Source organism: Acomys russatus, chromosome 17, assembly GCF_903995435.1.
Source record: "Acomys russatus chromosome 17, mAcoRus1.1, whole genome shotgun sequence".
NCBI classification, from domain to species: Eukaryota; Metazoa; Chordata; class Mammalia; order Rodentia; family Muridae; genus Acomys; species Acomys russatus.
In genome coordinates, this window is record NC_067153.1 from 61014094 (window position 1) to 61025803 (window position 11710).

General features: G+C 54.7%; 1 protein-coding gene across 2 annotated transcripts; it reads left to right on the forward strand.

The window, feature by feature from the left end:
* Positions 1 to 1650: 1650 nt before the first annotated feature.
* Positions 1651 to 5632, forward strand: Prph (peripherin). 2 transcript variants are annotated; one of them, XM_051160320.1, is made up of 9 exons: positions 1651 to 2374; positions 2711 to 2771; positions 2946 to 3041; positions 3610 to 3777; positions 3870 to 3995; positions 4078 to 4298; positions 4387 to 4436; positions 4610 to 4689; positions 5278 to 5632. In XM_051160320.1, exons 1-9 carry the CDS (start codon positions 1821 to 1823, stop codon positions 5344 to 5346), a joined length of 1425 nt encoding a protein of 474 aa, XP_051016277.1. In that variant the 5' UTR covers positions 1651 to 1820; the 3' UTR covers positions 5347 to 5632. The 2 variants fall into 2 exon arrangements, with proteins under 2 accessions (XP_051016277.1, XP_051016278.1); XM_051160321.1 differs by having other exon boundaries at positions 5281 to 5632.
* Positions 5633 to 11710: the final 6078 nt, after the last annotated feature.

Below are 11710 nucleotides of genomic sequence, written 5' to 3' on the forward strand. Positions count from 1 at the left end.
AACCCTCTTTACTCCAGGAACTGGGGTGGGGCAGCCCCCACAAGGTTTATTCACCTTGTTTCCTCTTTCCTAACCTCCGTTTTCACATTGCCCTAGCAACTAGATCCACCAAGGAGCGGGACCTGGCAGCTGAGCTGGGAGAGACTAATAGCCCGGAAGGAAGGAGGGGCCTGGAGAGCAGAGAGAGGAAGGCTAAGGGTATGAGCCAGCTAGCCAGCTGGGGCTGGGCGTTGGCTCTGGCCCATCGCAGAGGACGAACGGGGAGGGGGGGGTGAGCTCTCTGCTCTGCAGTATGAAGGAGCTGGCCAGCAGGGAGCCGCCCTTCTCATCCCAGTCAGACATCCAACCTGGAACCCCAAACCTGCTTCTCCCACGTTCGGCTTGATCCCTTTGAGGTAGACCATCCATCCTGCTTGAGAGTCCTAGAGTCCCCAGTGGCAGCAGCCATATGGCTCCCAGCAAAGTGGAAAAGCCTCAGGATCCTCCAGCGCATCCAAACCATCTCATTCCACTTGTATTCTGCAAGTGGTGTGACACACAAAGGCCAGACACCAGCCTTCCTGCTAACTGGGGGTGCGGGTGTTGTGAAGGGTGTATTTGTGTAATGTCTGTGCATACAGGCACGTGGGGCCGACTATGCACTGCATGTTTGTAGGATCTACAAGATGGCTCAGTGAGTAAAAGGCATCCGTGGTCCTGTCTCAGGACCACTCTCTTTCAGGCCGTACAGGGTGGGTCTCTTTTTCCATCTCATCTCCCTTTATCTGCTCCCATTTCTGGGTACCTGCACCTCCTCCGTACTGGAGACTGGTGCCTAGTAGTCTGTCTTTCGACCCTGGCGGCTGCTACCCCTCAAGCCCCCCCCGCCCCATTTCAGGAATTCCTCTGCTTCCCGTAAGGCCCGTGGCTGCACGGCAGTTGGTGTGGAGGGGGCGAGAATCCAGTAACTGCTGACAGCTATGTATCACAGGCCTAACATGGCAGAGACCCCCACAGTCCAGACACACCCAGCCCCCAGTGAGGTGCCCACCCTTGTTGAGGTGGGTGTTAAATCCAATTGTGGAGGCTGTGTCTTTAAGGTGGAAACATCAGCCCTGCAACTTAGGCTGGGCTGAGGGCAGGGGGGAGGGGAGCTGGTCACTCCATTAGCTGCTGAGCTGGCGCCAATCGCCAGACCTTTGCCGTGCCCTGGGGAGTAGGCAGAGATAAGCCCTTCCCCGAGCCCCCTCGCCTCAGCTCTCCTGTCCGCTGTGTCTCTTGGTTTTGGTGAGCGATGTGCGTGTGTGGGGAGGGGGGAGCTGACAACAGGTGAAAAAGAAACCCCAGTTCCGGGAGACAGGCAGAGACACAAACTTCCCCGCTTAGACCAGGTTATCTCTCCCTCCACCTTCCTCCCTTCTCATTGCCGAAAGCTTGTCCTTAAACCCCAGATCCCCCTATTCCCTAATTTTTACCTCCTCGACTGAGGGGGCACCCCACGTCAAGTCATGGCCTCCTACCCTAGGCTCCAGCGTTGGATGCATGTTCAAAAGCTCGGACCCCCTAGCCCACCTCGATCCTACCATCACATGCCTGATCTCGGCCAGCAACAAGGGGGAATCAAACAAGCGGGGTGCCAGCAACCAGGAGAGTGAAGGGGATGGTGTCGCCGCTCTGCAGGGTGGGGCATCCCCCTCCCCACACAGGCCGACTGTAGTCAGGCCAGTGGGAGGAGCTGTCGTGCCCCCCACTCCCCCACCCCCCGAGACCGCAGGGCTATAAAGGCGCCCCGCACCGGTCTGCGGCTCCTTCCCGCCCGGCCTAGCTCTGCCAAGCGCTGAATGCCATCTTCCGCCACCATGAGCCATCACTCGTCGGGCCTCCGGTCCAGCATCAGCTCCACCTCGTACCGCCGGACCTTCGGGCCACCGCCCTCACTGTCCCCGGGAGCTTTCTCCTTTTCCTCTAGCTCTCGCTTCTCCAGCGGCCGCCTGCTGGGCTCGGCGTCCCCGAGCTCCTCGGCGCGGCTGGGCAGCTTCCGTGCCCCTCGGGCGGGGGCCCTGCGCCTGCCCTCGGAGCGCCTCGACTTCTCCATGGCCGAGGCCCTCAACCAGGAGTTCCTGGCCACGCGGAGCAACGAGAAGCAAGAGCTGCAGGAGCTCAACGACCGCTTCGCCAACTTCATCGAGAAGGTGCGCTTCCTGGAGCAGCAGAACGCAGCCCTGCGCGGAGAGCTGAGCCAGGCCCGGGGCCAGGAGCCGGCGCGCGCCGACCAGCTGTGCCAGCAGGAGCTGCGCGAGCTGCGGCGCGAACTGGAGCTGCTGGGCCGGGAGCGCGACCGGGTGCAGGTGGAGCGCGACGGGCTAGCGGAGGATCTGGCGGCCCTCAAGCAGAGGTCAGAGGGCAGGGCGCTGCCTGCCAGTGGTTCCCTCCGCTCCTCCCTCCCTTCCCCTAGGATCCAGCAGCCTTAGGGCGTGGCCGGGCTGGCCAGCCCCAGCTGGTACCCGCAACATCCCACCTGGCCCCGGTCCAGCATTTTGCTCCGAGCGCCTAGGGGAAGAGGTCAAGTATTAAGGGGACGCTCTTCTGTTCCCCGTGCGATAGACGGGCAGGCTGAATCTCTTGCTTTAGATGCAGAACAGGTGCATAAGCGACGGAACCGGGTGCTGGATGTGGCACGAGGGCTGGGAGGTGACCCCGCAGCTCAGTGTCTTCCCATCCCGCCTGTCAGGTTAGAAGAAGAAACCCGCAAGCGAGAGGACGCGGAGCACAACCTGGTGCTCTTCCGTAAGGTGAGTGGGGGGGGGGGTCACGTCGAGTCCCACCGCCCCAGCTGTGCCTCCAGGATGACATCGGTGGGTTGGCGGAGGTAACTCTACTGCCTCCGAGGCAGACAGGGAAGGCCTGGTCCTCCCTCTGCCTGAGGAGCTCTCCTTTCTCTTGAACCCCCATCCTACTCAACAAAGGACGTGGACGACGCCACCCTGTCCCGCCTAGAACTAGAGCGCAAGATTGAATCTCTGATGGATGAAATTGAGTTCCTCAAGAAACTACACGAAGAGGTGGGTGGTCGGGGTGTCTGGGAAGGCTTGGGAGAGGCATCGCTGAAGCTTTGGAGACAACAGGGATGCCGCTATGATGACAACCCCACCCTTACAGGTGTTTTGACTCCCACCCATGCGCCACCTGTTGGTGGGCGGGGTACCTACACCCTGACCCTGACTACCGGCTTACCTTGGCTCAGGTCTCAGAAGCCATTGCGACCTGCACTCCCCGGCGCCCCCGTCTATTTATACAAGCACACACACACACACCCTTTTTTGGGGGGGGTGTTTGAGACAGGGTTTCTCTATGTAGCCTTGGCTATCCTGGACTCGCTTTGTAGACCAGGCTGGCCTCGAACTCACAGCGATCCTCCTGCCTCTGCCTCCCGAGTGCTGGGATTAAAGGCGTGCGCCACCACGCCCGGCTTCACACGCCCTTTTTGAGACGGCCTCAAAGCCTAGAGTGGTCTTGAACTAGTGATTTTTCTTTCTCAACTTCCCGAAAGCTGGGGTTACAGGTAACCTCCATGCCGACCTAGGCATTTTTTTTTTTCTATTCACATGCCCCTCTTTTCCTGGCCTGTAGGAGCTTCGAGACTTGCAGGTGAGCGTGGAGAGTCAGCAGGTGCAGCAGGTGGAGGTAGAGGCGACAGTGAAGCCAGAGCTGACCGCGGCGCTGAGGGACATCCGTGCACAGTATGAGAGCATCGCGGCGAAGAATCTGCAGGAGGCAGAGGAGTGGTATAAGTCCAAAGTACGGGAGCAGGGAAGAACTCTGGGGGGTCCGCGGAGGGGAGGCACTGGGAATGGCGCGCACCCCAGCCGGGCCCGTCTGCCATTCCGCAGTACGCTGACCTGTCCGACGCCGCGAACCGCAACCACGAGGCCTTACGCCAGGCCAAACAGGAGATGAACGAGTCCCGACGTCAGATTCAGAGTCTGACGTGCGAGGTGGACGGGCTGCGTGGCACGGTGAGCACTCGATGCTGCCCGGGGCAGTGGGTGGATGATGAAGGCCCTTCCGACTGGCCCTCCTCTTCTTCCCCTACCCCAGAACGAGGCGCTGCTCAGACAGCTGCGGGAGCTGGAGGAGCAGTTCGCCCTGGAGGCTGGAGGGTACCAAGCGGGCGCGGCGCGGCTGGAGGAAGAGCTGAGACAGCTGAAGGAGGAGATGGCGCGGCACCTGCGAGAGTACCAAGAGCTGCTCAACGTTAAGATGGCCCTGGACATCGAGATCGCCACCTATAGGAAGCTTCTGGAAGGGGAGGAGAGCCGGTGAGTGGTGAGGCTGCTGGACAGTGCAGGGGCGCTAGGTACTCGGGCCTAGTGGAGGGACCGACCACACTGTGTGCTTTGCCTTCAGGATCTCCGTGCCGGTTCATTCTTTTGCCTCCCTAAGTTTAAAGACGACTGGTGAGTCCTCCGTGTCTGGTTCCAAGCCTGAATCTACTTTATTCCTTCTGCCCTGGTTGCTCTGGCTGAGCTCATCCTAGATTGACTGCTCTTCCTCTTCCTCCTCCTCCTAAATGGGAGCCTAAATGGAGAGAACCCCAAAGCTTTCTGTGTCCTCTCTCTTGCTTTCTCAGTGCCTGAGGTGGAGCCTCCCCAGGACAGCCACAGCCGGAAGATGGTTCTCATCAGGACTATTGAGACCCGGGATGGGGAGGTGAGACAAACCCCTTGATTCTGGACCCCACCGTTTCTAATATTTCTGAGCCCCAATATGGCCTGGCTCAGAGTGTAGGATGTCGAGGGTAGGTGGCTCTTGGGAGGAACACCAGCTAGAAGGTGTGTGGTGCGCAGGCACACCTGTGCCGTGTGCTCAAGTGGAGATCAGAAGCATTTTCAGAGTCAGTTCTCTTCCTTTATTGTGAGTTCCAGGGATCAAATTCAGTAAGGTTTGTATGACAAGTTCCTCTACCTGCTGAGCAAGGGAGGGACACCAGACAGAAAATGAGCAGATAGCCAGGCAGTGGTGGCGCACGCCTTTAGTCCCAGCACTCGGGAGGCAGAGGCAGGCGGATCTCTGTGAGTTCGAGGCCAGCCTGGTCTACAGAGCAAGTCCAGGACAGCCAAGGCTACACAGAGAGACACAACAACAACAACAGAAAAACAAAAGGAAACAAAACAAAAAACCAAAACCAACCAAAGAGGAGTGTATAAACTGTAGCCTCAGCGAGCTATGACAGGCAGGGACCAGGAGGAATTCCAGGAGGGTGGTGTTGAGTGATGTTCTTGTCTGCCTTGTCCCCAGCAGGTGGTGACAGAGTCCCAGAAGGAGCAGCGCAGTGAACAGGACAAGTCTTCTGTTCACAGCTACTGAGCCCTCCCTCATCCAGAGCGCTGACCGCAACCTAAGCCCACTCTAAGCTGGAACCCTAGCCCTCATCTGCACCCAGCCCCCCTCTGCATGCCGCATGAACCCCTCCCAGCCAAGCTGCACCTAACACGGTGGCTGGCCTGATGCATAGATGTGACCCATAGCTTTCCTGTCCTTGTAACAGGGGGATGAAGAAGCCCAGGACAACAAGTCTGCCCAAGAATGACCCCATGGTCAGTGGGGTGAGCCAGAGTATGAGCCTCACTCTGCGCCAAATAAAATCGCTACTGAGAGAAACTCCTTATTGAATTTGTCTGGAGTAATTTCTTTTCTGGCTCTCATTCCTCCAGTGGGCCCTGCTGGGTTTTCTCAAATTTCTCTGTTCCTTTTGAACTTTTGGAGGGGGGAAGGGATCTGTGTGTGTAGCCTAGGCTAGCCTTGAACAAACTTTCAATCTTGCCTCATTGTCTCAAGTGTTGAGATTGCAGGTATGTGGGACTATGTCCATCTGTTTTGTTTTGTTTTGTTTTGTTTTTTTCAAGACAGGCTTTCTCTGTGTAGCCCTGGCTGTCCTGGACCTGACTCTGTAGACCAGGCTGGCCTCGAACTCACAGAGCCACCTGGCTCTGCCTCTGGAGTGCTGGCATTAAAGGCGTGTGCCACCACACCTGGCTGCCCTGGACTGTCCTAGACTTCCATATGCACATCAGTCAGATGGAGCTGGCGTCAGTTATCCTGCCACTGTTTGCAGAGCGCTGGTGCTGCAGGCATGGGCCTGTGCACTTATTTAGTTTCTTTGTTTCTTTTTTTGGTTTTTCGAGACAGGGTTTCTCTGTGTAGCCTTGGCTATCCTGGACTCGCTTTGTAGACCAGGCTGGCCTCGGACTCACAGCGATCCACCTGCTTCTGCCTCCAAGTGCTGGGATTAAAGGCACGTGCCACCACGCCCGGCTCTATTTAGTTTCTTTTTAGATACGATTTTAGTCTAGTCCAGCTGGCCTGAAATTCACAGCAATTCTGTTGCTTCGGTCTCCCGAGTGTGTGAACCATCTTGCTTGCAGTGTGTACCAGTTTCAAGAAGAGACCACAGAGCTCTGCCTCCCAAGCGCTGGGATTAAAGGTGCGTGCCACTGCCCAGTCACTATGTCCATTTTATTGGGAGTATTTTTTTTACATTTAATCTCTCTGGCTCTGGCTCGCTCTCTCTCTCTCTCTCTCTCTCTCTCTCTCTCTCTCTCTCTCTCTCTCTCTCTTGTGTGTGTGTGTGTGTGTGTGTGTGTGTGTGTGTGTGTGTGTGTGTAGGTATCTCTGTGCCATGGTGCTCAGGTAGAGGAGGTGAAAGGACAGTTTTCAGGAAGCAGTTTTCCCCTTTTACTGTGAGTTTGTATGACAAGCACTTTTTAACCTGCTGAGCGTTTTGATGGCCTTTATGTAAACTTGACACAAGCTAGAGTCATCAGAGAAAGAGCCCAAGCTAAGGAAAACCCTCCATGAGATTCAGCTGTAGGGCATTTTCTCAATGGGAGAGGGCCCAGCCCACTGTGGGCAGCGCCATCGCTGGACTGCTGCTCCTAGGTTCTGAAAGAAAGCATCTGAGCAAGCCAGGGAAAGCGAGTCAGTGAGGCTGCATCCCTCCTTGGCTTCCACATCAGCTCCTGCCTCTGGGTTCCTGCCCTGCTTGAGTTTCTGTCCTGACTTCCACCAATGATGGACTATGATCTGCAAGTGTAAGCCCCCTGGCCTTTTGGTCATGGTGTTTCATCACAGCAATAGAAACTTGAAAACACAGGGTTTCCATGTGTAGCCCTGGCTGTTGTGGAACTCACTGTGGACCGAGCTAGCCTTGAACTCAGAGATGTGCCTGCCTCTGCCTCCTGAATGCTGGGCTTACCTTATTGGCTTTTTTTTTTTTTTTTTTTTTTTTTTAAGATCCTGCTATATTTCTGGGCTGGTCTGGAATTTACACTGTAGCTCAGAAGAGCCTGAGACTTGCGCTGATCCTCCTGCCTCATCCCCCTCGGCACTAGACTTAGATGCATGCGCCACTGTGCATACTCCCTCCCACCTCTTGTCCTCCCCCTGGATGTGCTGACTGTCCATTCACCTCTCGGTTGTTTTTTAACAAACTCTCAATCATTCCATTTTACCAATAAAGACTCAGGAGCCAGATGCTGGGTTGAAAACCTGCTAGCTCAAAGAGGCAGAGAAAGCACCCAGCTGACCTTCCTGCTCAGCTCACATCCCAAAAGGAAAGAGAAAGTCTTCTCTACGCCACTGTCTCAAACAGCCTCATCAAACTCAGTGTTCCTCCCTTCTACGTCCTCTGTGTCTCTCTATCCATCTTCCTGACTTCCTGTCACTCTCTATGGTTTTTCCTTTGTTCACTCCCTGTCAGCTGGTTGCCTGCTCCACTCCTGACCTTATTTGAATTGATTTAATTCAAGCAGAAAGTTCTTGGACTAAAGGTGTGTGCAGGGCTGAGCCATGCCACAACTAGAAGCAGGCTTTGCTTTGTTTTTGAAGTAAGCACAATCTCGGGGCTCACAGTGTGATCAAAGATCGTTCAGCGCCTCCCAGCGTGACGCTACAAGTCACCAGGTCCCTGTGGAGCTGCAGTCATGTTCTTCCCAAGCAGAAGAAGACACTGGAACTCCTCTCAAGTATGGTTCATCTTTCATTAACTTTTTTTTTTTTTTTTTTTTTGAGACAGGGTTTCTCTGTGTAGCCCTGGCTGTCCTGGAACTCTCTTTATAGACCAGGCTGTCTTTGAACTCACATTGATCTGCCTGTCTCTGCCTTCCGAGTGCTGGTATTAAAGGTGTGCACCACCACACCCAGCTGCTTGTGAGCTCTTTACATCCCGAATCTTTTTTAAAAAATATTTTTTAGGGGGCTGGAGAAATGGCTCAGTGGTTAAGAGCACCCCTACAATGAGCACTCTTTTTTTTTTTTTTTTTTTTTTTACAATGAGCACTCTTAACCCGAGTCTTTTCCCTAGCCCCAGTTTCTGAGTCTTAAGGAGCCTCCCTTTAAAACCACCTTTTCTGTCTTCCTCTTTCTATGTGTAGCCCTGGCTGCCCTGAAACTCCCTCTGTAGACCAAGCTAGCTTTGAAGTGACAGAGATCTGTCTGCCTCTGACTCCAGAGTGCTGGAATTAAAGAAGTGTGCCACCACCAATCACCTTTTCCTTCCTTCCTTCTTCCTTCCTTCCTTCTTCCTGCTTCCTTCCTTCCCTCCTTCCATACAGGAGCTAGACGCCATGACAGGATAGAGTGGGGGACTCTCAAGCAGACATAATAGACAATGGCAAAGAGAACACTGTCAGCTGGTGATGGTCACTTAAGCCTGGAATTCCAGTACTCAGGGGGCAGAGGCAGGAGGACCACCTTAAGTTCACGGACCCCTGGTCTGTGTATTCAGTTCTTCACCAGCACACAAACAGAAACCAAACCAACCCTACACCCATGAGAGAGAGAGAGAGAGAGAGAGAACCTAGTGAAAATGACTCAGAATTCAGTGCTGTATGTGCCCAGCACTCAGACTGTGATTTAGGTAAAAGGTGAGATTCTTTCTCAAGAGTAAATGAAGAAAGAAAGAAAAGAAAAAGGAAACAGGAAAGGATGGGAAAGGAATTGGGCTGGGCGGGAGCTAAGCTCATTAGCAAAGTACCTGAGCAGAAGGTGTGAGCAGGAGTGTGGCCTCCAGCACTGTGATAAGTAAGCAAATAAATATGGCTCTGAAATGACTTGGTGGGAAAGGTGCCTGTTGCTACGTGTGATGACTGGAGTTCAATCCCCAGGGCCCATATGGTGGGAGAAAAAGCCTACTTCTAGAAGCTATTTTCTGACCTCAAAACACATGCTGGGCCACACGCATGCTCACATCCATGAAACAAGTACACAAATAAAAGTAAACACTTGGGGCTGGAGAGATGGCTCAGTGGTTAAGAGCACTGCTTGCTCTTCCAGAGGTCCTGAGTTCAATTCCCAGCAACCACATGGTGGCTCACAACCATCTATAATGTAATCTAATGCTCTCTTCTGGCCTGCAGAGTGCTGTATGCATAATAATAAAAAATTAAAAAAAAAAAAAAACAAAGTAAACATTTGGAGCAAAGAAAGACGTATTTGGGAAAGAAAATTTGGAGCCACATGATAGAATCTTCATGCACACTGTTAGGTTTGTACACATAAAAAGTGAATAAATGGGGCTGGAGAGATGGCTCAGAGGTTAAGAGCACTGTCTACTCTTCCAAATGTCCTGAGTTCAATTCCCAGCAACCACATGGTGTCTCATAACCATCTCTAATGAGATTGGGTGCCCTCTTTTGAGATGCAGGCAGAATACTGTATAATAAATAAATAACTAAATAAATCTTTTTTCAGTGAATAAATGTATATAAATTTTCTAATATGAAGAACTATTTCAGATTTCAGAAACTGGAGAGTAATACAATGACAATGCATATCTGGACCCTTTTTCTAGAAGGGGAGTGTTGAGAAGGCCTGGTGACCTTGAGAGAATAAGGTTAAAGGCCAGAGGGGACCCAGCAACAGCTGGATGGGAAGCAGCTGGGGAGGGGGGGATGCAGCAAGAGCTGGGTGGACTGCAGTAAGGGGGATGCATCAGGGCTGGGTGGGATGCAGTAAGGGGGATGCAGCAAGGGCTGGGTGGGATGCAGTAAGGGGGGATGCAGCAAGGGCTGGGTGGGATGCAGTAAGGGGGATGCAGCAAGGGCTGGGTGGGATGCAGTAAGGGGGGATGCAGCAAGGGCTGGGTGGGATGCAGTAAGGGGGATGCATCAGGGCTGGGTGGGATGCAGTAAGGGGGATACAGCAAGGGCTGGGTGGGATGCAGTAAGGGGGGATGCAGCAAGGGCTGGGTGGGATGCAGTAAGGGGGATGCAGCAAGGGCTGGGTGGGATGCAGTAAGGGGGGATGCAGCAAGGGCTGGGTGGGATGCAGTAAGGGGGGATGCAGCAAGGGCTGGGTGGGATGCAGTAAGGGGGATGCAGCAAGGACTGGGTGGGATGCAGTAAGGGGGGATGCAGCAAGGGCTGGGTGGGATGCAGTAAGGGGGATGCAGCAAGGGCTGGGTGGGATGCAGTAAGGGGGGATGCAGCAAGGGCTGGGTGGGATGCAGTAAGGGGGGATGCAGCAAGGGCTGGGTGGGATGCAGTAAGGGGGGATGCATCAGGGCTGGGTGGGATGCAGTAAGGGGGGATGCAGCAAGGGCTGGGTGGGAAGCAGTAAGGGGGATGCATCAGGGCTGGGTGGGATACAGTAAGGGGGGATGCAGCAAGGGCTGGGTGGGATGCAATAAGCGGGGATGCAGCAAGGACTGGGTGGGATGCAGTAAGGGGGATGCAGCAAGGACTGGGTGGGATGCAGTAAGGGGGATGCAGCAAGGGCTGGGTGGGATGCAGTAAGGGAGATGCATCAGGGCTGGGTGGGATGCAGTAAGGGGGATGCAGCAAGGACTGGGTGGGATGCAGTAAGGGGGGATGCAGCAAGGGCTGGGTGGGATGCAGTAAGGGGGGATGCATCAGGGCTGGGTGGGATGCAGTAAGGGGGATGCAGCAAGGGCTGGGTGGGATGCAGTAAGGGGATGCAGCAAGGGCTGGGTGGGATGCAGTAAGGGGGATGCATCAGGGCTGGGTGGGATGCAGTAAGGGGGATGCAGTAAGGGCTGGGTGGGATGCAGTAAGGGGGATGCATCAGGGCTGGGTGGGATGCAGTAAGGGGGGATGCAGCAAGGGCTGGGTGGGATGCAGTAAGGGGGATGCATCAGGGCTGGGTGGGATGCAGTAAGGGGGGATGCAGCAAGGGCTGGGTGGGATGCAGTAAGGGGGGATGCAGCAAGGGGCTGGGTGGGATGCAGTAAGGGGTGCAGCAAGGGCTGGGTGGATGCAGTAAGGGGGATGCATCAGGGCTGGGTGGGATGCAGTAAGGGGGATGCAGCAAGGGCTGGGTGGGATGCAGTAAGGGGGGATGCAGCAAGGGATGGGGGGGATGCAGTAAGGGGGATGCAGCAAGGACGGGTGGGATGCAGTAAGGGTGGATGCAGCAAGGGCTGGGTGGGATGCAGTAAGGGGGGATGCAGCAAGGACTGGGTGGGATGCAGTAAGGGGGATGCATCAGGGCTGGGTGGGATGCAGTAAGGGGGATGCATCAGGGCTGGGTGGGATGCAGTAAGGGGGATGCATCAGGGCTGGGTGGGATGCAGTAAGGGGGGATGCAGCAATGCTACTTCTGTGCAGGAACAAACATGCTAAGATACTTGACAGAGACAAGTTAATGGGATACAACTTATTGTCAAAAGGCTGAAAGGAGTTAGGAATACGCATGCAAAGTCCCTGTAAGCTTG